This window comes from Dama dama, chromosome 18 (assembly GCF_033118175.1).
Source record: "Dama dama isolate Ldn47 chromosome 18, ASM3311817v1, whole genome shotgun sequence".
In the NCBI taxonomy this organism is placed as follows: domain Eukaryota; kingdom Metazoa; phylum Chordata; class Mammalia; order Artiodactyla; family Cervidae; genus Dama; species Dama dama.
The window spans coordinates 107,019,926-107,043,397 of NC_083698.1; the positions used below are offsets into that span (position 1 = coordinate 107,019,926).

Here is a 23,472-nt window from a genome sequence, read left to right on the forward strand (position 1 = left end):
CAGGGAAGATTTTCCAGGCGGTACCAGGGCCTGGATGAAATGTCACTGAAGAATGTGTAACCGCAACATCCAGGTTTTGCTGGGGAAATCCAAAGGGCAGAGAACTAAGGGACCTTGACAACTGGATGCTCCTGTGAGGCCAGGCTTCCCAGCGATCTTCCGTGACTGATCCCGACCTCAATGTCCTGAGACCTGGCACATTCCAGTCTATGGTAGGGACACCCGTCGGCCCAGCTTCTCAATAGAGAGGATGAAGGTGTCTGTTTCTGCAGGCTGCAGGACCACCCTCTCTGATGGAACACCTAGAGCAAGGCCTTGATGAGGGCCTTTGGGTTGCTTTGAACAAAAAATCAGTGGGCAGATAACACTGGGAATGCGAAGAGCAGAGAAATCAAGTGGGGGTGCTTGCTGTCCGCTCCTGAGAACCTCCAAGGTCACGTGTGGAGCGTGACCTTTGTTTATAAGCCTCGGGGTTTCCAGGAATGGAGTGAGTTGGCAGCCACTGCAGTTCTGCTTGACTTGGAGCCAGAAGGGTGAGGGCTGGTGACCAAAGTCTGTGCTAGCTCAGCCCACACTCCGTGTAATGAACCTGGGTGAGAATCACCCAGAACAAACAGACCCATAGAACGCTGGGACTAAAGCCAGGCCCATCATGACAGGATCTCCAGGGCTGGAGAGAGGATCCCAGACATTTAATCCCAGCACTCTGGGTTGTTCTTAGGCAGGCCCACACAGGTCTTAGGACCTGAGCTTTGGAATCATGCAGTGGTATTTCTGCGCTGAGACATAAAGAGCTAGAGCTCTGTGGAGCCCCTGCAAAATGACATCTAGCAGTTTCAGAAGCACCAAAGCCTTCGGGGATTACGGGGTGTCTGAGTGGACTCTAATCGCAGTGCCATGTGGTCCAGCAGAGGCCAGGTGAGGGAGGGGGTGTCACACAAGCCCAGCTGAACTTTGGCTCACCCTGCAGGCATCTGCTCTGAAAAGCGTTAGGGTGGATATTCTCAGAAACCCATACAGCCCCCACCTCAGCTCCCTGATCTGGGGATTAAGGGCTGTGATAGCAGCAAGGCCTTCCCCCTGCAGTAAAGGTCAGCATTCCTTTCCTGACAAAGACCTGGGTGACATCAGTGAGTGATCCTCTGTACCTGACCACTCCCCGTCTCATACAACGGGAGCATGGGGCCACAAGGACCGTTGCCAAAGTCTGGGCTCCCTGTCCACCAATACCGAATGGAAACATGGAGACAGAGTTTGGGGGAAATTGAAAAAAGTAGCTTTATTATTTTTGGCCAAAAAAAGGGCATGCGTAGCAGGCCAGCACCTGAAGAGCTGTGTCCCCCTCTCTTGGGAGTAGGGAGAGGATTTATATCCTCTCGAAGGTCTTGCATCTTTTTTTTTTTTTTTCTCTTGCAAAGTTTCAGAGTGACTACAGCTGCCATCAGGCAACTCAGTAGCTGGGTCTGGTGTCCCTGAAGTTATCGGCCTGCGACCTTCTTTCTGAAATGCAGGATACTACAAGAGAATATATTGGGGGAGAAAAATGCCAGGTGCAGGGTGTAATCTATATGGAGTCAGAGAGTAATTAGTTTGGTGAAGGACAAGTCCAGCTACAAGTGTCTGTTAGTGGTAACAACTAAAGAATACCCAAGGTTGTTTAACTTTCGTAGGCCTGTTTGGCCAGTATGTGCCAAAGGCTGTTCACTCATTTCTGGTTTTGCGGCGACAGGATCATGGCATAGCCTGCAGCCTTCTGATACCAGGGGCAACGGCTGTGCCCTTGGTCTGCAGCGATTGATTCGACAAACAAAGTTTTCTCTTTTTTTCTGTCTGCTAAGCCTCCCAGAGGCCATTCACCTCGACTGAGCAGCTCAGCTTCGAGTTGAGATACAGAATCAGGAACTGGGCTGCCTGAGTTCAAAGTCCAGCTTTTCTAGTAATTAGTTGAGTGAAAGTTATTTAATCTTTCTGAGCTTCGGTTTTATCACCCAGTTGGTATAATACTACTAGAGCCTGCCTTGTAGAGGTTGTGACTGTGTGATAAATGGGTTAATAGTGCCTGCCTCCTCAGTAAATACCATTAACCAATCACGTGACTTTTACATAGTAACTCTATGGTTACTGGTTCATGGTTCCCTTCATTCTGCCAGGATCTCAGCTTCCTTCACCTTTTCTTATTCCCATCACAGACTCTACACCGATCCACCGTGAGGAGCAGAAAGTGGCGAGCACCCTGAGTGCTTTGACGTGTGAGATAGGACCTGGGAAATACGTGCCACAAAAATTACCCAGAGCTGGTTTATGCAGCTGTATTTCTGTGCTTTGTGTTAAATGTCCTTAACGTAGTCTATAAATGGACTGTCCTCCCGATAAAAGCACTCATGCTTTGGGGGTGTGGGGATGAAGAGGGAATGGGTACTAGACTAGACCTGCTGAATCTAAAGTTCTTGGGGAAAATAAATGTTTAAGAAACAACCAGGAGACTTCTTAAAAAGCAGAATATTGACAAGAACACTAACCCTCCCAGATATTTAAAAGTATTATGAAGTCACAACATGAGAGGCTACAGAAATGAAAACAATGGTGTTAGAACATGAATAGACAAGTCAATAGAAGAAAAGAAGAATCTAGAAGTTAACTCCAATTGATAAACATGCAAAGCAAATCTGTGAGGGGAAGATGAGTAAAGGCAATGAGCAGCGTGGGGACCCTCTCCCTCCTGGCAACAAAATTACTACCGGCTGGGTCAGAGATTTAACAAATGTAAATGAAACTATAAATGTACCAGTAGAAAACACAAGGGAATTTTTAAAAATTACCTCCTAATGGGAAAGGTCTAAGTAAGAGGGGAAAAAAAGAAATCCAGCAGTGATGAAGATAAAATGGATAAATTTTAATTAAAATTTAGATTTTCTGCAAAGCAAAAAGAACAACTTGAAGAAAAAAGATGAATGACAGACAAGAGAAATGATTTGCAACCCATGACATACACAGAACTGTACAAAAAAAAGATCATAATGACCTGGATCACCACGATGGTGCGATCACTCACCTAGAGTCAGGCATCCTGGAGTATGAAGTCAAGTGGGCCTTAGGAAGTATCACTATGAACAAAGCTAGTGGAGGGGATGGAATTCCAGCTGAGCTATTTCAAATCCTAAAAGTTGATGCTGTTAAAGTGTTGCGCTCAATATGCCAGCAAATTTGGAAACCTCAGCAGTGGCCATAGGACTGGAAAGGTCAGTTTTCATTCCAATCCCAAGGAAGGGCAATGCCAAAGAATGTTCAAACTACCACATAATTGCACTCATTTCACATGCTAGCAATGCAGTGCTCAAAATCCTTCAAGCTAGGCTTCAACAGTATGTGAACCAAGAACTTCCAGATGTTGAAGCTGGATTTAGAAAAGGCAGAGGAACCAGAGATCAAATTGCCAGCATCCACTGGATCATAGAAAAAGCAAGAGAATTCCAGAAATACATCCACATGTGCTTCATTGATTATGCTAAAGCCTTTGACTGTGTGGATCACAACAAACTGTGGAAAACTCTTAAAGAGATAGGAATACCAGACCACCTTACCTGCCTCCTGCAAAACCTGTATGCAGATCAAGAAGCAACAGTTAGAACCGACAAGGGAAAAATGGATTGCTCCCAAATTGGGAAAGGAGTACGTCAAGGCTGTATATTGTCACCCTTTAACTTCTATGCAGAATACATCATGTGAAATGCCAGGCTGGAAGAAGCACAAGCTGGAATCAAGGTTTCTGGGAGAAATAGCTATAACCTCAAATATGAAGATGACACCACTTGCAGAAAGTGAAGAGGAACTAAAGAGCCTCTTGATGAGGGTGAAAGAGGAGAGTGAAAAAGCTGGCTTAAAACTCAGCATTCAAAAAACGAAGATTATCATTTCATGGCAAATGGATGGGGAAACACTGGAAACAGTGACAGACTTTCTTTTCTTGGGTTCCAAAATCACTGCAGATGGTGACTGCAGCCATGAAATTAAAAGACACTTGCTCCTTGGAAGAAAAGCTATGACAAACAGACAGAGTATTGAAAAGCAGAGACATTACTTTGCCAACAAAGATCCATACAGTCTAAGCTACGGTTTTTTCCAGTAGTCATGTACAGATGTGAGAGTTGGACCATAAAGAAGGCTGAGTGCCGAAGAATTGATGCTTTTGAACTGTGGTGTTGGAGAAGACTCTTGAGAGTCCCTTGAACTGCAAGGAGATCCAACCAGTCAATCCTAAAGGAAATCAACCCTGAATATTCGTTGGAAGGACTGATGCTGAAGCTGAAGCTCCAATACTTTGGTCAACTGATGGGAAGAGCTGACTCATTGGAAAAGATCCTGATACTGGGAAAGATTGAAGGCAGAAGGAGAAGGGGACGACAAAGGGATGAGATGGTTGGATGGCATCACTGACTCAATGTACATGAGTTTGAACAAGCTCCAGGACTTGGTGATGGACAGGGAAGCCTGCTATGCTGCAGTCCATGAGGTTGCAAAGAGTCAGACACGACTGAGTGACTGAACAACAAACACATATACAGAGGTCATCAATGAGACACAGCAGGTTAATGGCAATGGAGACAAGCAGGCAATTCACAAAAGAAGTGGTAGAAGTGACTTTCCAGCATGAAAAGATGCTCCCCATCATTTATAATCAAGGAAAGCAAATGGAAACAATGTAACCCCATCATTACCTATTATATGAACAGAGATCAAAACTGCTAACAAACTACCACAGACATGTCCCCTAATAGTCCCAGTCAGTGTCCCCTGCAGCTCCCCTTGCTCTGAATACTTCCATGCACACTAGCTGACTTCCAGCTGCCAGCACTGTCTTCCTGCCCTGTGCTGCAGGCTGGAAGTGCTGTCGGGAAGTTATTGCCATCAGCATACTCTTCAACCACTGCTTGATGGGGCTTGCATGTACATGCTCCTGGGGTTTCTCCAGCTCTGGTGGCCCACTGAGTGGATGGTTTGTGCTTCTGTCTTCATCATGAGGTGTGTTCCCTGGGCAGCCTACCAACGCCACAGAAGAAACATGGAAAACAGACCAACCACAAAATGACCTGGAGCCAAGTCTTGCCAAACCTCAGCAGAAGCAGAGTCACATGAGTGAAATATACATGCTTGTTGTTCTAAATCAGGGTTTTCAGGTGTTTGATATGCAGCATCATGGTGGCATAGCTGACTGACGCAGCGTTATGACAGATCTAGCTCAGGGTGACTTACAAGTTATCTTTCTACTCCCTTGTTGATGATACTTGCATTAGTCCAGGTTCTCCTGTTACAAGGAGTGTCCCTATATAGGTCTTTGTACACATGTGCTGGAACTTCTCTAGAATGTATGTCTCCATGTAAAGAGCAGAGTTGTGGGTGATGTTTACTTTCAGTGTTACAAGATATTACCAAATTGTCCTCCAAAGCAATTATTTACACGCTGACAAAACTTACAGAACTCCTGGACTTCATTTGTTCCTCAGCCTTTTTTATTTTTCAACCAGATAATGTGTGTAAAATGGTATCTTGTTTTAACTTACATTTCACTAATAATAACTGATGAGCCTGACTCTCTTCAGCTTTTTGTTGACCATTTGGGTTTCCACTTCTCTAATTTGTTCATATTGTTTGCTTGCTTTTGTATTAGACTTGTTTGATCTTTTTCCTACTGACTTATAGATTTCTTTTTGTATTTTAGCTACAAGTCCCCCTAATCCCATACAGCTAGTGCCAGGAAGAAAGATGGAAGAAGATAGTGTGTGGGGGGGTGGTTTGGTTCAGTTCACACCCTCAGTCGTGTCCAACTCTTTGTGACCCCATGGACTGTAGCATGCCAGGCCTCCCTGTCCATCACCAACTCCCGGAGCCTGCTCAAACTCATGTCCATTGAGTTGGTGATGCCATCCAACCATCTCATCCTCTGTCGTCCTCTTCTCCTCCTGCCTTCATTCTTTCCCAGCTTCAGGGTCTTTTCAAATGAGTCAGCTCTTCACATCAGGTGGCCAAAGTATTGGAGCTTCAGCTTTAGCATCAGTCCTTCCAATGAATATTCAGGACTGATTTCCTTCAGGATTGACTGGTTTGATTTCCTTGCAGTCCAAGGGATTCTCAACCAGTATATTGCTGGTTACCGAAGTCCTTTTCTTTTACTTTTTTCCCTTTTCTTTTAAATTAGCACCCTTCTTCTTTTATCTACTTATCCTTACATTCAATTGGCCATTTCTTCATTTGATTCCCTTGCTCACCACACACGGTTCCTGTTGATATCTGTCTCTGCTGTGTCTGGCGTCAAGTATAACACAAATCTATCTTGAGTAAGTGGATGGTTCTATGATAGCCATTGCTCTTATTTCTGTAAGCTTTGTGAGGATAGCGTGGGGGTCAAAGAGCCCCTGCCCCATAGGGAAGATGGGTCAGGAACAGTGCTGTGCTTGACCTACTCGCACCAGAGACTCACTTGTCAGCGCGTCTTCCCAACACTATGGTCAGTGATCTTGTGTTTGTGGCTTGACATTGGATTTGGTGAGATTATTTACACCGTGAATTTGGAAAACACTGCAAACGAATGCTCCCCCTCCCCTCAAGAGCTGGTTGGTAAACACTTAGCAACACAGCACTGATTTAGGGCAATGAAAACACGTGGAAACAAGCCTGTGTAGAACAAGACCAGTGGTAAGTGAAATAAGAAGTCATAGTTGGAGGAACGTGTCACTCTAGGCTTGTCATGTTCAGAGACAGGGTTTTAAGTTACCCCAGATTTTTACCCAGATTTGAGAAGACTTGGTATCCTGAGGCCCTGAATTAGGGAAAGGAACTGAACCTTCAATACCAGCTCCAGTTAGCAAAAGTGAAGGACAGCAGGGGGCACCTGGATTTGAACCAGGGACCTCTTGATCTGCAGTCAAATGCTCTACCCCTGAGCTATACCCCCTGATGTAAGTAGAGGCCTTAGTACTACCTTTTACCTGTGTAGCCACGCCCAAAATTCTTATAAATTTTTGCCACAAGATGTTCACCAGGCTGGGCCTGCTCAAAGCTGCCAAGCCAGCCTCACTATAATTTTACTTCCTTGATGTGAAATAAGCAACAGGTTCCCCCTCCCTGTAACGACCTCCCTGCTCCTTCTGGAAAAGCACTGACACTGGTATTTATGGCAGGAAAGGCCCTCAGGGCCCATTGTGAAGATGCCCTTCACAATGGGCATCTGAACACAGAGATTCAGGATTACTGGTCTACCCAAGCACACACAGCTCCTTACAGATAAACTCAGGACCTGAATCCACTTCTCCTGACTTTGGGTTCAGGACCTTATAACTAAGCCAATGAGTCTTTTATCTTCCTCTTTTCCCTATCCTCTATCAGTCAAAAAATGTAAAGGCTACAGAAGAGGAGTGTTTTAATAGATTAATGATGAATTGGGACCATCAGGGGAACTAGAATGTGGGCTTAGCAGAGCACACAACGCCATGTAACTTAAGGACCACAAGGAAAAGCTAATGGAGACACCAGAATTTGACCTGTGCATGCTGCACCTTTCGGGCCAGTCCTCAGATTTCCTGTGCTCAGGAATCATCTTGGGAGCTTGTCAAACATGCAGATGTGACGTGGGGTTATGAACAAGCTTCTTATAGAGGGTCTGGGGGGTCGCACTTTGAGAAACACCCGTCACAGATCTATATTGGCTCCCTTGTGGCCACCTGCAGGACGACTTAGGTACTGAACCCACAGGAAGGGCTGGGTTAGGAATTCTAGCACCTGCCCCAGGGTCAGACTGAGCTGGTGGGCAGAGGTAGGCTGAAAACCAAGGACCACAATCAGATTGCTCATCCTCTGAACTCTGCTCTATACCCTTGGTTCTTAATTGTAGGGTGCGTCAAAATCACTTGGAGGACTTGTTAAAACAGGGATGTCTGGGCTTCCCCCTGAAAGTTTCTGATTAACAATTCTCAGGTAACGCTGATGCTGGGGGTCCAGGGCCATGCTTTAAGAACTGCTGCTCTAGATCCACATATCTGCGACCAGGCCCTTTCACACTCGCAGCCACACCCAGGGCACCTGTTCACCCTTGCCTCATCTTGTGTTTACTGAGCCCTGGTGCCTCCACTCCACCAAAGACCCATATCCTGAGACCCCCCCCCCCCTTTCCTCCCATTGTCTGCTGGGAGCCCCTGGGAGGGTCTTCTTTGTCGTGGATTAGCTCTCTTCCCAGTTTACCATTCAGGAACCTAAATCTAAAGAAGCTTCTGCCAATATGGGGAAAACTCATTCAAGGGAGTCAAGGAGATCCACCTCTTCCATCCAGAGCAGGCCAATTCAAGCTGAAGATCTCAGTCTGCCTCAGAAAATTTCAGCCCAGGGGGTTGTATGATTACACCTATATTGCAGATGGGGAAACAGAGGATGGGAGAGTATCTTTGGCCCCACAAAGGCAAGTAGCTCAGGAGAGAAGGCGGCTCCATATATTCTAGGGGTGTCATCCTTCAGCTTTGCATTTCCTTGTTTCTCTCTGGGCTCATCTCCCTTCTTTCTCCTTAGTTCAATGAGGTTCTGATCCAGTTAATGCTCTTGGGTTTGGCACATCTGAAATGTCTTTCTTTTGTCCTCTTGCTTGAATCTCAGTTTACCTGGGTTCAAAATTCTAGATTGAGTCTACAGTCATAGCACCCTGAATGCACCCAATCCTGTCAGAATTCTAGATTGGAAGTTATTTTTCCTTATACCTAAAAATTTATTTTATAATGCTATAAAGTATCAGTAAAGACAACTTTATTATTCAATTGCTCTTCTCACCAAAGTATCAAATTTTTAAAAATTTTGAAATGCATGCATGGTTCATTGGTCTGGCTACACAGCTATTTAATTTTACTTATTTGTGCTTATATTTTCACTTACACAATTTTTTAAAATAACATTTTCCTAAATATTATAAATAATAATAAAGTGCTGTACTCAGTATGTCAGCAAATCTGGAAAACTCAGCAGTGGCCACAAGACTAGAAAAGGTCAGTTTTCATTCCAATCCCAAAGAAAGGCAATGCTGAATAGTGCTCAAATGACCATACAGTTGTGCTCATTTCACATGAAAGCAAGGTAATGCTCAAAATCCTTCAAGCTAGGCTTCAGCAGTACATGAACAGAAAACTTCGAGATGCTGAAGCTGGATTTCGAAAAGGCAGAGGAACCAGAGATCAAATTGCCAGCATTCATTGGCTCATAGAAAAAGCAAGAGAATTCCAGAAGAACATCTACTTCTGCTTCATTGACTATGCTAAAGCCTTTGACTGTGCAGATCACAACAAACTGTGGAAAATTCTTAAAGAGATGGGAATACCAGACCACCTTACCTGTCTCCTGAGAAACCTGTATGCAGGTCAAGAAGCAACAGTTAGAGTGAAAAAATTGGCTTAGAACTCAAATTAAAAAAAAACTAAGATTTTGGCGTTCAGTCCCATCATTTCATGATAAGTAGATGGGGAAAAAGTGGAAACAGGGACAGACTTTATCTCCTTGGGCTCCAAAATCACTGCAGATAGTGACTGCAGCCACAATATTAAAAGACACTTGGTCCTTGGAAGGAAAGCTATGACAAACCTAGATAGCATATCAAAAAGCAGAAAATCACTTTGCCAACAAAGGTCTGTGTAGCTGAAGCTATGGTTTCTTCAGTAGCCATGTATCGATGTGAGAGTCGGACCTTACAGAAGGCTGAGCACTAAAGAAATAATGGTTTTGAATTGTGACTGCTGGAGAAGACTCTTGAGAGTTCCTTGGACTGCAAGGAGATCAAACCAGTGAACCCTAAAGGAAATCAACTCTGAATATTCATTGAAAAGACTGATGCTGAAGCTGAAGCTCCAGTACTTTGGCCACCTGATCCAAAGAGCTGACTCACTGGAAAAGATCTTGATGCTGAGAAAGACTGAGGGGAGGAGGAGAAGGGGACGACAGAGGATGAGATGGTTGGATGGCATCACTGACTCATTAGACATGAGTTTGAGCAAACTTGGGGAAATGGTGAAGGACAGGGAAGCCTGGTGTGCTGCAATCTATGAGGCTGCGGAGTCGGACACAGCTTAGTGACTGAGCAACAACTATAATAAAGCAATAAAAAGGTATAAACCCACAGGACAAAAAGTATATGGATGAGATAATTAGTTTCACACAGGAAAAAAAAAACACAAAACAGCTGACATAATCTGTAGAGAAATCATCCAAGAAGTAAGCACTTCTGTGGGAGGTGCAGGGGAGGTTGGAGACCAGAGGGTGTTACTGAGGGATGCCAGTTCTACAGGTTCCCACTGGCTCGAAGAGAATGGATGGTAATTGCTGTCAACTGCATACCTGGGTGTTAGGACACAGTGAACTGGTGCTGGTTCAGAGCTTAGCATGGCCTGGGGGTATAGCTCAGGGGTAGAGCATTTGACTGCAGATCAAGAGGTCCCTGGTTCAAATCCGGGTGCCCCCTGCTTATTTTCTTTCCATCTGGAACACACGTGGTCACCGTAGATTAGATCTCAGTACCACCAACCTTCACCTCCACCCCTGACCCCGCTTGTTGGGAGCCTTTTTAACTTAGGCTACTTTCCTGTAAGGGGGCTTAGCAAACAGAACATGGAAGGAGTAAGGAGAGGAGAGGAAAGGGAGGAAAGGTCATCTTCTGACTCAGGAAATGGTTGGAAGTTTTCCTCATCCAGCGTTAGAGGCATTGTCTTGACCCTCGGAGAGCTGTGTGTGTTTGGTCAGCTCTCCCAATTGCTATTACTATTACTATTTCTCTTTTCAAGTGAGTTAGGAAGGTCCAAGGAGCCAACTGAATTAGCAGCTGTGCCCTACAGGCTCCGGGGAAGAATCCGCATACTTTTATTTGAAAAACAACATGGTCTCTGATCTTCCTACCCAACCAGCACTATCTGATCAGAGACATTTTGGGGAAGATGATACTGGATGATCCTCAAGGGCATTTTGCCTGAACATGGGCTTCCCAGGTGGCGCAAGTAAGAAAGAACCCACCTGCCAATGCAGGAGACTAAGAGACGCATGTTCAATCCCTGGGACAGAAAGATCCTCTGGAGGAGGGCATGGCAGCTACTCCAGTATTCTTGCTTGGAGAATCCCACAGACACAGGAGCCTGGCAGGCTAGAGTCCACAGAGTCGAAAAGAGTCAGACACGGCTGAAGCGACTTAGCCGGCACATATGATTATCAAAGCCAGTGCCCTCGAGAGGGCCTGGAGCAAGGACGGAGAGGGTGGGAAGAAGACGCGGTGGGAAAGTCATGCTTCTGCCCTGGGGCAGACCCCCAGGTTCTGGAAGCCACAAATACCTGGGTGACTGGCTGTGCTACGGTTCAGGATAGCCCTATGGGTGGAAAGGTGCTTTTTAGATAATAATGGCTCATAGTTAGATCATTTAAATACAGATCACGAGGTCTCTGATTCATAGTCCAAGTAACCCTACTGCTGTCACCTTAAAAAATTAATAATCTTTATTTTTTAGAGTAGTTTTAATTTTACAGAAAAACTGAGCAGAAAGTACAGAGAGCTCCCCTCCATCTCCTCACCCCAACTGCCCCCTCCCACGTGCCCCATTACTAAATTTGTATTAGTGTTGTTGTTGTTCAGTCATTCAGTCATGCCCAACTCTTTGCGATCCCATAGCCTACAGCACGCCAGGCTTCCCTGTCCATCACCATCTCCCGGAGCTTGCTCAAACTCATGTCCATTGAGTCGGTGATGCCATCCAACCATCTCATCCTCTGTCATCCTCGTCTCCTCTTGCCTTCAATCTTTCCCAGCATCAGGGTCTTTTCCAATGAATCAGGTCTTCATATCAGGTGGTCAAAGTATTGGAGTTTCAACTAATTTCCTTCAGGATTGACTGGTTTGATTTCCTTGCAGTCCAAGGGACTCTCAAGAGTATTCTCTCCAACACCACAGTTCAAAAGCATCAATTCTTCGGTGCTCACTATTCTTTATGATCCAACTCTCACATCTGTACATGACTACTGGAAAGACACAGCTTTGACTAGATAGACCTTTGTCGGCAAAGTAATGTCTCCGCTTTTTAATATGTGGTCTAGTTTTGTCATAGCTTTTCTTCCAAGGAGCAAGAGTCTTTTAATTTTATGGCTACAGTCACCATCTGCAGTGATTTTGGAGTTTCAAGAAAAGAAAATCTGCCACTGTTTCCATTGTTTCCCCATCTATTTGCCACGAAGGGTTGGGACTGGATGCCATGATCTTCGTTTATTGAATATAGAGTTTTAAGCCAGCTTTTTCATTCTCCTCTTTCACCCTCATCAAGAGGCTCTTTAGTTCGTCTTCACTTTCTGCCATAAGAGTGGTGTCATCTTCATATTTGAGATTATTGATATTTCTCCCAGCAATCTTGATTCCAGCTTGTGCTTCATCCAGTCTGGCATTTCACATGATGTACTCCACATATAAACATGGTGACAATATACAGCCTTGACTTACTCCTTTCCCAATTTGAAACCAATCTGTTGTTCCCTGTCCAGTTCTAAATGTTGCTTCTTGACCTGCATACAGGTTTCCCAGGAGGCAGGTAAGGTGGTCTGGTATTCCCATCTCTTGAAGAGTTTTCCACAGTTTGTTGTGATCCACACAATCAGAGGTTTTGGCATAGTCTATAAAGCACAAGTAGATGTTTTTCTGGAACTCTATGCTTTTTCAATGATCCAACGGATGTTGGCAATTTGATCTCTGGTTCCTCTGTGTGGGGGTGATGGTGGTGAGATCAGACAGTGCCATCTCTACTACTGGTCTTTAAAACATTGTTAAGAAAGTTTGGAGAAAACACCTGCAGTGCATATATCCAGAATATGTAATGAACTGAGCCAAATATAAATATATAAAAAATTCCACAGTAAGAGAAACCCAATTTTTTAGAGTAGGCAAATAATTTGTAACCACACTTCACAAAAGAAGATGTACAAATGGCAAATAAGCACCTGAAAATGTAACCAATGTTATTATTCACCTGGGAATGTCAATGACTAAAATGAAAAAGCTGACAATAAAGTGTTGACAAGGATTTGGAGGCAATTTGAACACTGTTCCTAGGAATATAAAATGGCACAAACAATTTGGAGAATAGTTTGGCAGTTTCTTACAGAGTTAAGCATGATTTTCCATATACCCCACCATGGTCACTCCTATCTTACCAAAGATAAATGAAAACCTCTGCCCTCACACAGACAGGTATGTTCATAGCAGTTTTATTTGTGATAGCCTATAATTGAAAAGAATCCAAGTTGTCAACAGGGTGAATGGGTAAACAAATTATGCTACATTCATATAAAGGAATTCTACTCAGCAATAAAAATGAATGAGTTCCTGATTCATACATCAGCATGACTGAATCCCAGAAACATTGCATTAAGCCAAAGAGGCTATACATAAAAGACTGCATAGTGTAGATCACCATCTTTATTATTTATTATATATATCTTTATTAGGAAATGTAAACCTAGTCTTTCATGACAAATGGCATATTAGCTGTTACTTGGGGGCACAGGGTGGGAGGTTAATTGAGAAAAGGTGAAGTGGTTTATTACTTTATTATTACTGGATGTGTGTGTGGATAGAAATATCCTATACCTTGATTGCGAAGGTGGTTCTGCAGGTGAACAAATTTGTCAAAATCCACTGCAATGTACACTTAAAATTGGGACATTGATTGCATGTAAATAATATCTTAAAAAACCAGAAATGTATTCCTGCAGGGAGAGACTATTAGTATAGAATAGAAATGCACTAGAATATAGAGCCTACGAATAGATCCCTATGCATATGGGAGTGAAAGAAGGGAGGGCAGAACTAATCAGCGAGGAAGCAATACACACTGCAGGAGGATCAGCTCTCTAAATGGAAAAAAGGTCGGATGAACTCCTCGTCTCAAATCATGCACAAAAGTCAAGTTCAAGCGGGTTAAAGGCCCCGGGGTGGAAGGGACCTTGGGGATCGGCCAGTGGAAAAGGAAGACTTGGTCGCCATCGGCCCGAAGCGCATAGCGCTTCTTCCAAGACCATAGAGCTAAACTAGAACGATTATAAACAAACAAACAAGTCCCTTTCCGCCCCTCCAAACTAGCACCCTTAGACTAGAACAAACTCTATCTGGGAAAACCAGCGAGCGACTTCGCGCGGAGGAGCCGGCGAGACCCCACCGTTTCCGTCCGGCGCCCGCCGCGCCTGCGCACTCCGCGCTGATTGCCGGCAGGAGGAACGTACGAACCTCGGGACAGTGGTGGGCGCGGAGGATCCTTTGGGTTGTCGCTCCCGGAAGTTCGTCCCGGAACCTGGACTCCTCCCCCTTGGCTCTGCCGGGCCCTGGGCGCCTCCTGTGGTAGGTCCCGGGCCTGCGCTGCGCGAGGGGTTGGGAGGCGGCGCTCTGCTCCCCGCCACGGGGCCGCGGCCAGTTGCCGGGGGAGCGGCGCGGGCGTCCCGTCTCCGTCGGCCCCGCCGGCCGGCCTGACCCTCGGCAGTAGGTAAGGCGGGGAGCGGGCGTGGCGGTTCCCGGATTCCAGGGGCCGAGGCGGCTTGTCCTGACCTCGGCCCAGCGGGCGGCCCGGTCTCCCCTGTCTTCACTGCCAGCGCTGAACAGCGGGCTCGTGTCCATCAGACAGTCTGTGCCTGGAACTGCCGCTCAGTACCTTGATGCGAAGAGCTGACTCATTGGAAAAGACCCTGATGCTGGGAAAGATTTGAGGGCGGGAAGAGAAGGGGTGAGATGGTTGGATGGCATCACCGACTCGATGAACATGAGTTTGAGTAAACTCCGGGAGTTGGTGATGGACAGGGAGCCCTGGCTTGCTGCAGTTCATGGGGTCGCAGAGTCGCACAAGACTGAACAGAACTGAACTGAACGCCACTAATCCTTCACAAGCCAGGGAGGCAGATGCTGTTCTCCCTGTTGTGTAGACGGGGCAACCGAGGCTCAGTAGCGGGACGAACACACAGCTCTTCGCTCACAGGCAGGATTTAAGCCCCCATAGACTGGCTCTGGAACTTAATGCTCTCAATCCACTATGGAGAGCAGCCTCGCAGAAAAGAGCCAAGTGTGTGTAGTTTAAAACACCTCATTTTGTGTCACTTGTTGCATATGGCGAAATCTAATGTTGCATGTTTGTTTCAAACCTCTCCTTTAGAGTTTGCGTGCAGCCAGGTGTGCACGTGGGACCAAAGCCTGAAATGTACAGTGGTTTGCTCTAGGCTTTTACATCCACGTGTTCCTCTAGTCCCATCCTCTTCTTCACCATCTTCTGTTTCCTCCTAGCTTGAGTGGGTTGGGGAATGAGAAGCCCAGGAGGTGAAGGCTCATCCAGTGCTTTGAAGTCCCCTGCAGGTCGGGGTGGGGGGGGGTGGGGTTGGACAGGCACCACCCCAACCCACCCCCCAGTGCAGGGGCTGAGAGAGGTGGGGGCTAGTGACTGAGCAGGGTGAAAACGTCCCTCTGGCATAGTTCCTGAATGCCCAGGGTAGGCTGAGTTGCAAACGAGGCACTGGGGTGAGGCAGGCCTAGGAGAAATAGAAAAGTGGCCCCTTTCCTTCTGGGCCTGTGCATGGGAAAAGGCCTGGTAAGAGTTGTTGAGGTGCTAAGGCATGTCCAACTCTTTGGGCCCCATGACTGTAGACCAACAGGCTCCTCTGTCCGTGGGATTGTCCAGGCAGGAATACTGGAGTGGATTGCCATTTCCTTCTCCAGGGGATCTTCCCGACCCAGGGATCGAACCCACGTCTCCTGCCTGGACACGTGGATGCTTTACCCCCGAGCCATCTGGGAAGTCCCTGGTGATCAGTGAAACCTCTGATCCGTGGAGCCAGCGCCTGTGTTACGTGCTGAGGCCCCGCCCACCTCAGGCTCAGCCAGCAGGTTGCTGCCTCTCTGAGTATATGGCTTCCCCTTGGGAGTCTGTAGGCTCCTGGGCATAAACTGCCTGGGTCCTCCCCCTGCCCTCACTCAAGGACTTGCCTGCCACCACAGCGTCCTTCTTTGCTGTGACAGGGGGAAAAAAATAGATTCTGTCTCGGAGGATAACCCCTTCCACCTCCCCCCCACCCCATGCCATATACCTGTGCCTTGAGCCACTCGCCCTCTGGAGGCTTCTGCCATCAGTCCTCCCTATCTTCCCACTGCACTTTTGCTCTGTTTTGAGATGGAGCTAAGCCTTTCCCCTCCTGACCCTTTGACACTGCAAGCGCCTAAACCCCCTGCTTCTCAGAGCATAGCCTGGGGCTCCAGCTGCTTTATCCCGCTGAAGTGACCCTGTCTGTCCTTTCTGGAAGGGCTTCCCTTGGCCCTCCCTAACATCACTCAGGTGTTTCTCTGCCCTCTGCCCGTGGGCACCTTTGGAGTCTACCCTCCCCACAGTGTCTGTGTTGCCTGGGCAACCACCCTCCCCTCTCTTCTCCTGCCAGTGTTTTCCCTCCGTTTCTATGGAGACTTTTCCATGGATCTGCATCTTTAGCTCAGTACCTGTCACGTCTACTCCTGAAGACTTGTTCCAGAAGAACCTTAAAATCGCCACATCTGTAACTGATCTGGGATAGTGGGGAGGACCACTGGGGAGGCCCTCCTCCTCCTCACAGCAGCCCAAGCACACGTGCCCCCTGCATGGCTCTCCAAACTGCCCCTTCACCTGCAGTCCTGCCTCCATTACCTGCTCCTCCTCTCCTGCCCCCTACCCCCCATTTGCTTCCCAGGGCCAGGCCTCCCTCCGTGGGTTCCCCCCCACCGCCAGTCCAGCCCCAGACCGTCCACCTTGTCATCGTCCTCAAAGGTGTGTGTGTCAGCTGTTATGAGACGTGTCACAAACAACCTGTCACTAATAACCAAAGTCCTGGAGTTTGTGGGTGACTTTCTTTTTAAATGTCACACTTTGGATTCGTGTAGAGTCGAGGCCAGCTTTCCGCAGCGCCCACCTCACTCTCATCCTGCTGTGCTTCGGTGGAGAGAAAGGGGGGTTTTACTGTGGGTGCCGCCCATCGCCCCGGGTTCCGGATCTGCCCAGGGCTCTGTCAGGAGACAGGGTTCCTCAAGCAGTAGCCCAAGGGGGCTTCTGTCGCCCTTCAGAGACAGCACTAAACTCCAGTGTCACAGACTCGCTGTGCCTCTTGGTCAGCCCGCCCAGGCTCTGTAGTGCTCGGCCCGCTTGCCTCGCTGTTTCCAAGTTGTCTTGCTGTCCTGAGCCCCACGTGCCAGCCGACAATTCCTCTCCCATGTGTGTATGTTTAGGGCACAGTGCTGGCTCACGGTAGATATTTGATGAGTTTTTGCTAAATGGTCAAGTGGGTCAAAGGTGTCCGCAGAATACAGACAGACTGGTGGGATGAGGCTGGTCGGGGACGGAACAGGATTGGTGCCCTGGGGTCCACTAGGGCCCTCGGGTGAAGGCTTTGGGGCATGCGCTGGACTGCAGCCCGACTCACAAGTGTTATCCTTTTCTCTGCCCTCATCCGTGAAAGCAGGTGGGACACGGGCCCGCCTTCGGTACCCTGTTCTGCGCTCTTGGGAGCGACGAAGCCGACGGACTGCTCCGGTCCTCTGCTGTGCCACAGAGCATCATGTTTCTGCTCTGGGTTTCCGTTTCTTCAATCAAAATAAGAGCAGAGATGAGTCTGTCTGGTTCTGACATCTAGAGCCCTTCCTCTGGACAAGGACAGTGTCTGGCCCTTCATCTGTGCCTTGACCTGGCCCCTCCGCGGCGTCCCCTCCAGTGGGCTCCAGGCGCCTGGCGTGGTGGTGGCTGACTCGGTTGTCGAGTGATGGGCTGGGGTGGTTTCCTCTTGGTTCTCCTGAGGCCTCTCCAGCTGGACAGGGCTCCTCGGTGTCATCCACCTGCTTTCACGGCTGAACCTCCCTTGAGCTGCCCAGTGGGCTCGTCCCCAGTGAAGGCCATCCTGCCATCCCTGGTGGCCCTTCTGAACGTTTCATGTTACCGAGTCAGAACATCCTGGCTTAAATCTCCTTGGTTAACCTGCATCTCGCTCTGGGCTGGAGGGACGCACGCTCCTTCTTCTCAGGTGCCCGGGACGGGATCTGCTGTCCTCCTCTGAACCTTCTCTTTCCCTGGGAGACACATCCTCACTCACTAGCCTTTTACCTTCCCTCTCATTTTCTTTTCTCCTTTCTGCTTATTTTGTCTCTGACTTCTTTGTGTCTCTTTTCTTTTGAGAGCAGCCCTGAATTTGATCTCATCTCCAGGAAAACCAATGGGGGGAGGGTGGGGGACGAGTTGAGGATGGTGCCTGGGTGTGGGGTCTGAGCGTCTGGGTGAACTGGAGTCTCTGCCCTGGCTTGAGCTGACTGCAGGCAGAGCGGGCGACGGGCAGCCCACAAGGGGGTCGTGAGCCAGGCGGGGTTGGGGGTTGTAGCGCTCACTCGCTCAGTGGTGTGGAGGGACCCAGTCAGGGAGGGTGTGGTAGGAGAGACTAGGAAATGCCATTAAGGACTGGGCAGAGGACAAGGAGCAGGGCAGAGGCTGAGAAGGAGTCTCCGGTGACAGGAAGCCAAGGAGACCGTGCTTTCCAGGGCCAAGAGGAGGGGTGGGTGGGGCTGGTGCAGAGAAGTCGGGGTCACTGGGGGCCTTGCGGTCGGTGGGGGGCAGCGCCAGGGAGCAGTGGGGGCCAGACTCAGAGCAGAGCGGGCTCCGAGGGGAGGAGATGCTGGAGGCCTGAGTCGCCAGTTTCAGGAGCTGCCCCGTCGTTTGTGCCCTGATGGAGGCTTGGGAAGCCTCAGGCTGCTTCACTCTGCAGGACCGAGTGGTGCCCCTGTTTTCCCCGGCCCCACGGGTGCCCAGGATGCCGAGCCTGGCCCCCTCTGCTCCCGAGGCCTCACTGACAGTGCGGGCACCCACGGCTCTCCCCGGGAAACCTGCCTGGCGCCTTGGAGCCCTACGTCGTGGTGAGGTCAGCCCCCCGGGGTCCCATGGCCCCGCGGTGCCCCCATATACCCCGCACTGGGGCTCTCTTCACATCGTGCGAGTAAGAGTTTCATTCACGTCTGCCTCTCCCGCCAGCCTGGGGGCCACCTGCATGCAGGGGCCTTGCCTACTCTATACTGTATCCAGCACACAGGAACATTGTCAAGTGCCTATTAGGTTCTGGATAAACATTGAAAAAAAGAGAAACAGTGTTAGCATGGCAAAGAAGATGGACAGACACCACTCAAGGGCCACCGTTCCGCTGGGTCCGGAATGGTGAACGTCAGGCCTCGCTTGCCAAGGAGGGTGGGATCTGGCGAGCTCTGCCCTGGGATTGGCCTCCGGTGGTCACGACTCCTCAGGTCCTCCGGCTCTCCCTTCTCCCCACCTCTGGCCTCACTTCCCCTGGCGTGGTGCCCACGGTCGAGAGCCCACTAGGCGAGAGCCGTCCTCTTCCACTTGTTACAGCCTGGGCCCATGTTCTCACTGCCCCAAGCGCCCAGGCATGTCAGAAGTAGAACAAGTCAGAAAGCCCCACAAGAAGCAGGCGCCCTCAGGATCCATGGGGCAAGAGCCCCCCATGCGTGCTGACTCCTCCAGGACTAGACCCGCGGCCCACCCACCACTGGCTCCTCCAGGCTCCAAGTCCAGTGCCAGAGCTGCCAGCGCCCCTGTGGACTCGGCCAGGGTGCCAGGCAGCACCTTCCAGCTTGAGTGTGCAGACGTAGAGAAGTGGCCCCCGGAAGACCAGAAGCTCCAGCGCCCAGAAGACAGGTGGGAGGGACCCTCCCCAGCAGAGGAAGAGAGCCCGCCCTTGCCCAGCAGCCCGTGGGTCCCCGCGCCTGACCAGGCTTTCCGGGGGCACAGGAGGGAGGTCTCCTGGGCCTGGGTGTCCTCAGTGAGAAGACAGGGGCCCACTGCCTGGGGAGGCCTGGCTCGGCTGCCCCCTCTGCAGGTTGTCATGCCCACCCTGGGCAGAAGGAGAGACTCCGGCCCCCGGCCTGTCCACGCCGGGAGGGGCTGTCCTGGGGGACACGTATATTGGTCGGTGCCACCATCCCCTGGTCAGCTCTCGGGAGAGGAACCCTTGCGGTGTGGCATCACCCCCAGCGGCTCCTCCACACTCCTAAAGAGGGGAAACCTGGACCGGAGCTGCAGGGGGTGTGTGAGGAGGCGAGCGGAAGGAGGTGGTGAGAGGCTGGAGGGTCCTGATGGGCTTTGGAGTGGACATGCCCCACCAGGGGCAGTTCGCTCCCCCAAATGGGGGGATCACTCCTGTCCTCTCGTGGGTGGGAGACGGGCACATGGCAGAGGCAACACCTCGACCCAGGCGGCACCTGGACCCCGTCTGCCTGGACTCACGCCAGCCTCCTGAGGCTGGCGCTCCGGGCACCCTGCGTCTCATCCTCTCTGCACCCACAGGCCTGAGACGGAGCCCGGCATCTGGTCGCTTGGCCAGGTTCCGAGGCCACATGCTCCCTCCTCCCTGTGGCTCGCTGTCTGCTGCGGGGTCCCGGTCCCGGCTCCTGCGTTTATGGCAGGTCCAGTGCCCCTCACCTGCCCCCCGCCCTGTGGGCCAGGTCAGGTTTAACCTGAGGCGGTGGTGACCGCGTCGCCCTGCTGCTTACACACAAACCCTAGCAGACGCTTCCGCGGAGTGAGCCAGGCTTCTTAGCAGATACCCCAGTGCTTTGAGACAGAAACTTTGCTGGAAATGAAGGTAGAGCTGGGCTGCGGCAGACTAAAGATGTGGGACCCCCTTCTCAGAGGTGCGGTGGAGGCGGGATGTGTTGGCAGCCCCCCAGCTTCCTAGGGGGTGTGGGAAGAGCTCTGGGTCTGGTTTCCTTGGTGGGGGGGGAAATGAAAAGTGGCGTTGCTATGGAGACACAGCCTGGGAGCCTGACCATGGCCCTGGAGCCCGGGGCTTTGTAAACAGCAGGAGTGAATGGCCCCTTGGTTCTCCGCGGGCACCACTGTGCCTGGCCTGGGCCTGGGCCTGGGCCTGGCCGGTCTGCAGGTTGGGGAGCTGCCACTTGGAGCAGAGGTCTCCGCTTGTTTTCCTCTCTGCTTGAACCCTGACCCCTCTGTGCTCCTCTGGCATGGCGGGTGCCCCTCCCCCTTGGCTGCCTCCCTCAGGCTCTGGGCTTGCGGTGGCCCCTGGGTCTCTGCCCATCCGATGGCCACTGGCAGCCTGGAAGTCCCCTCCCTCCCCTTTTCTGGAGCCAGCATCGGGGCCACCCTGCCCCTGCCTCCAGGACGGCTTCCTGGACTGCTCCGCCTTCCCTCCCCAGCCCCTCTTTGCCTGCTTGGGAAATGGTGTCACGTTTGTGGCTGGAACCATGCTCTCTGGCTTACGGGAAGGGACATTCTGTTGAGGCCAGAGTGAAGCGCTGGTCTTGTCGGGCAGGGGTCGGGGAGCAAAGGCATGGGCCCTGGCGGTGCTGCCACTCACTCCCTCGACCCCAGCTTCCTTGTCTAGGACTGAAGGCTGGACACTCAGCCCCCACAGCTGCCACCGGTGGGGGGAGCCCATGGAACCCCGAACCCATTTTGAGTTCACTACTGATGGTGAAAAAACTCGAATTGAGAACACCTTGGAGGGAATAAGGCAAGGCCCAGGTGCTCTCAACTGTGTTTGCAAAGGCAGGGCATTCACAGGAAGGAAGCAAAGGAGATGGCGATCCTGGGGGCCTATTGTCTATTCAAAAATAGCTTGAAAGGATTTGAGAAGAAATGTCTCAGTTCATGATATGAGCAGTTACTGAAAAAGGAAAGGAATGAGATTGTGCACACTGGGGACCGTGGAGGGATTGTAACGTCGGGCCTGAACTCCATCTGGGACTCCCTCAGGTGGAGGCCTGTGCCTGGCTGGCTCCCGCCATGGGGCTCCTGGCCCTTCTGCGCCTTGGGCTGGAGTCCTCCGGTCCCCCTGGGCAGCTAACCCTGGCAGTAGAGGAGGGGTGGTCACGGACGCATCCCCTGCTGCAGCTCCGCGGTGCTCAAAGGCCCGTTCACTGTTTGATTGTCTCTCCTTAGGGACCTGCTGGCCCTTGAGTGGGGCTGCCAGAGATGCGTCCAACCTGGGCCCAGGCCGAGTGGAGGGGGCGACCTGTGGGGTGATCAGCCTGCTGACCGCCAGCAGCACTTGCGTCGCAGCTGCCCGACCCCCCAGCCCCCCGGACCCACTTGGTCTCATGGAGCCTCGAGGCGAGAAGTCGGGAGAGGCCGACGGGGTGCACGTGACGCCCCAGCTGCTCAAGGCGCGCTCGGGCGAGTTCTCCCTGGAGTCCATCCTGCTGCTCAAGCTGCGGGGCCTGGGGCTGGTGGACCTGGGCTGCCTGGGGGACTGCCTGGGCCTCGAGTGGCTGGACCTGTCGGGCAACGCACTCACCCAGCTGGGCCCGCTGGCCTCCCTGCGGCAGCTGGCTGTGCTCAATGTGGCCGACAACCGGCTGACGGGCCTGGAGCCCCTGGCCGCCTGCGAGAACCTGCAGCGTCTCAACGCCGCGGGCAACCTGCTGGCCGGGCCCGCGCAGCTGCAGTGCCTGGCGGGGCTGCGGGGTCTGGAGCGCCTGCGGCTCCGAGACCCCTTGGCTCGGCTCAGCAACCCGCTGTGTGCCAGCCCCTGCTACTGGGCCTCAGTGCGCGAGCTGCTGCCCGGCCTGAAGGTCCTCGACGGCGAGCGTGTGAGCGGGCGCGGCAGTGACTTCTACCAGCTGTGCCGGGACCTCGACAGCTCCTTGCGCCCCGGCCCTGGCACCCCTGGCCCCCGGCTGGTGGAGGCCCAGCCCTGGGTGGAGCCCAGCTACTGGGAGGCCTGGCCCCCACGCAGTAGCTCCATCCTGGAGGAGGCCTGCCGCCAGTTCCAGGACACGGTGCAGGAGTGCCGCGACCTGGACCGCCAGGCCCGGGACAGCCTGGCCCAGGCGGAGCGGGTGCTCGGCCCCGCGGGTGCTGCCGCCGCCTCCTTCGTCTTCTGAAGGCGCCCCGGGGCGCTTGGTGGCCTTCCTGCTTGTCTGGACGGTTTTGTCCAGCTGCTCGCTGCCCTTCAAGGAAAACTCTCCAGCTGTCTATCAGAGACATACCTCCCTCGGGTCATCCCCAAGCAGCCAGCTCAGCATGAGGCTGTCCTGCCACCTACGCAGTGCGCCTGGGAGGAGGTCCCTGGCCCCTTCCGTGGCCACAGCTGCTGCTCCTCCCGGCTGCATGAGCCTGAGGCTCGGGGGAAGAAAGTGGCTTGGTCCTAAGGCTGCAGGTGGGCAAGGCGGGGAAGGCCACTGAGGGCAATGCTGAGCTCGGCCAGCCGGCCGTGGAAGCTGCATTTATCCACCTTCCAGGTTCTCCTATCTGGTGACTCTCTGCTGTGTCCCTCGATCCTGGGTCTCCCTGGAACCTCCACTGTCCCCATTCCCACCCATGCTCATCCCTATTAAATTATGTTTTAATTTGTATCAGTACACGTGGGCGTGCTTGTTTTTCCAAGAGGGAGCCCCTGAAAGCAAGCCTGGGTCCT

At 51.2% G+C, this 23,472-nt stretch overlaps 1 protein-coding gene and 2 non-coding genes across 7 annotated transcripts; 2 read left to right on the top strand and 1 right to left on the bottom strand.

Moving 5' to 3' along the window:
• Positions 1-116: 116 nt before the first annotated feature.
• LRRC61 (leucine rich repeat containing 61) lies at positions 117-23,410 on the top strand. 5 transcript variants are annotated; one of them, XM_061166040.1, is made up of 3 exons: positions 18,317-18,945; positions 19,598-19,733; positions 21,996-23,410. In XM_061166040.1, exon 3 carries the CDS (start codon positions 22,154-22,156, stop codon positions 22,937-22,939), a length of 786 nt encoding a protein of 261 aa, XP_061022023.1. In that variant the 5' UTR covers positions 18,317-18,945; positions 19,598-19,733; positions 21,996-22,153; the 3' UTR covers positions 22,940-23,410. The 5 variants fall into 5 exon arrangements, with proteins under 5 accessions (XP_061022025.1, XP_061022024.1, XP_061022021.1 ...); XM_061166042.1 differs by lacking the exons at positions 18,317-18,945; positions 19,598-19,733 and adding an exon at positions 117-212; XM_061166041.1 differs by lacking the exons at positions 18,317-18,945; positions 19,598-19,733 and adding an exon at positions 13,254-14,383.
• On the bottom strand, positions 6,878-6,949 carry TRNAC-GCA (transfer RNA cysteine (anticodon GCA)). The gene has a single exon. It is a non-coding gene; the product is annotated as a tRNA-Cys (tRNA).
• Positions 10,412-10,483, top strand: TRNAC-GCA (transfer RNA cysteine (anticodon GCA)). Its single transcript has one exon. It is a non-coding gene; the product is annotated as a tRNA-Cys (tRNA).
• Positions 23,411-23,472: the final 62 nt, after the last annotated feature.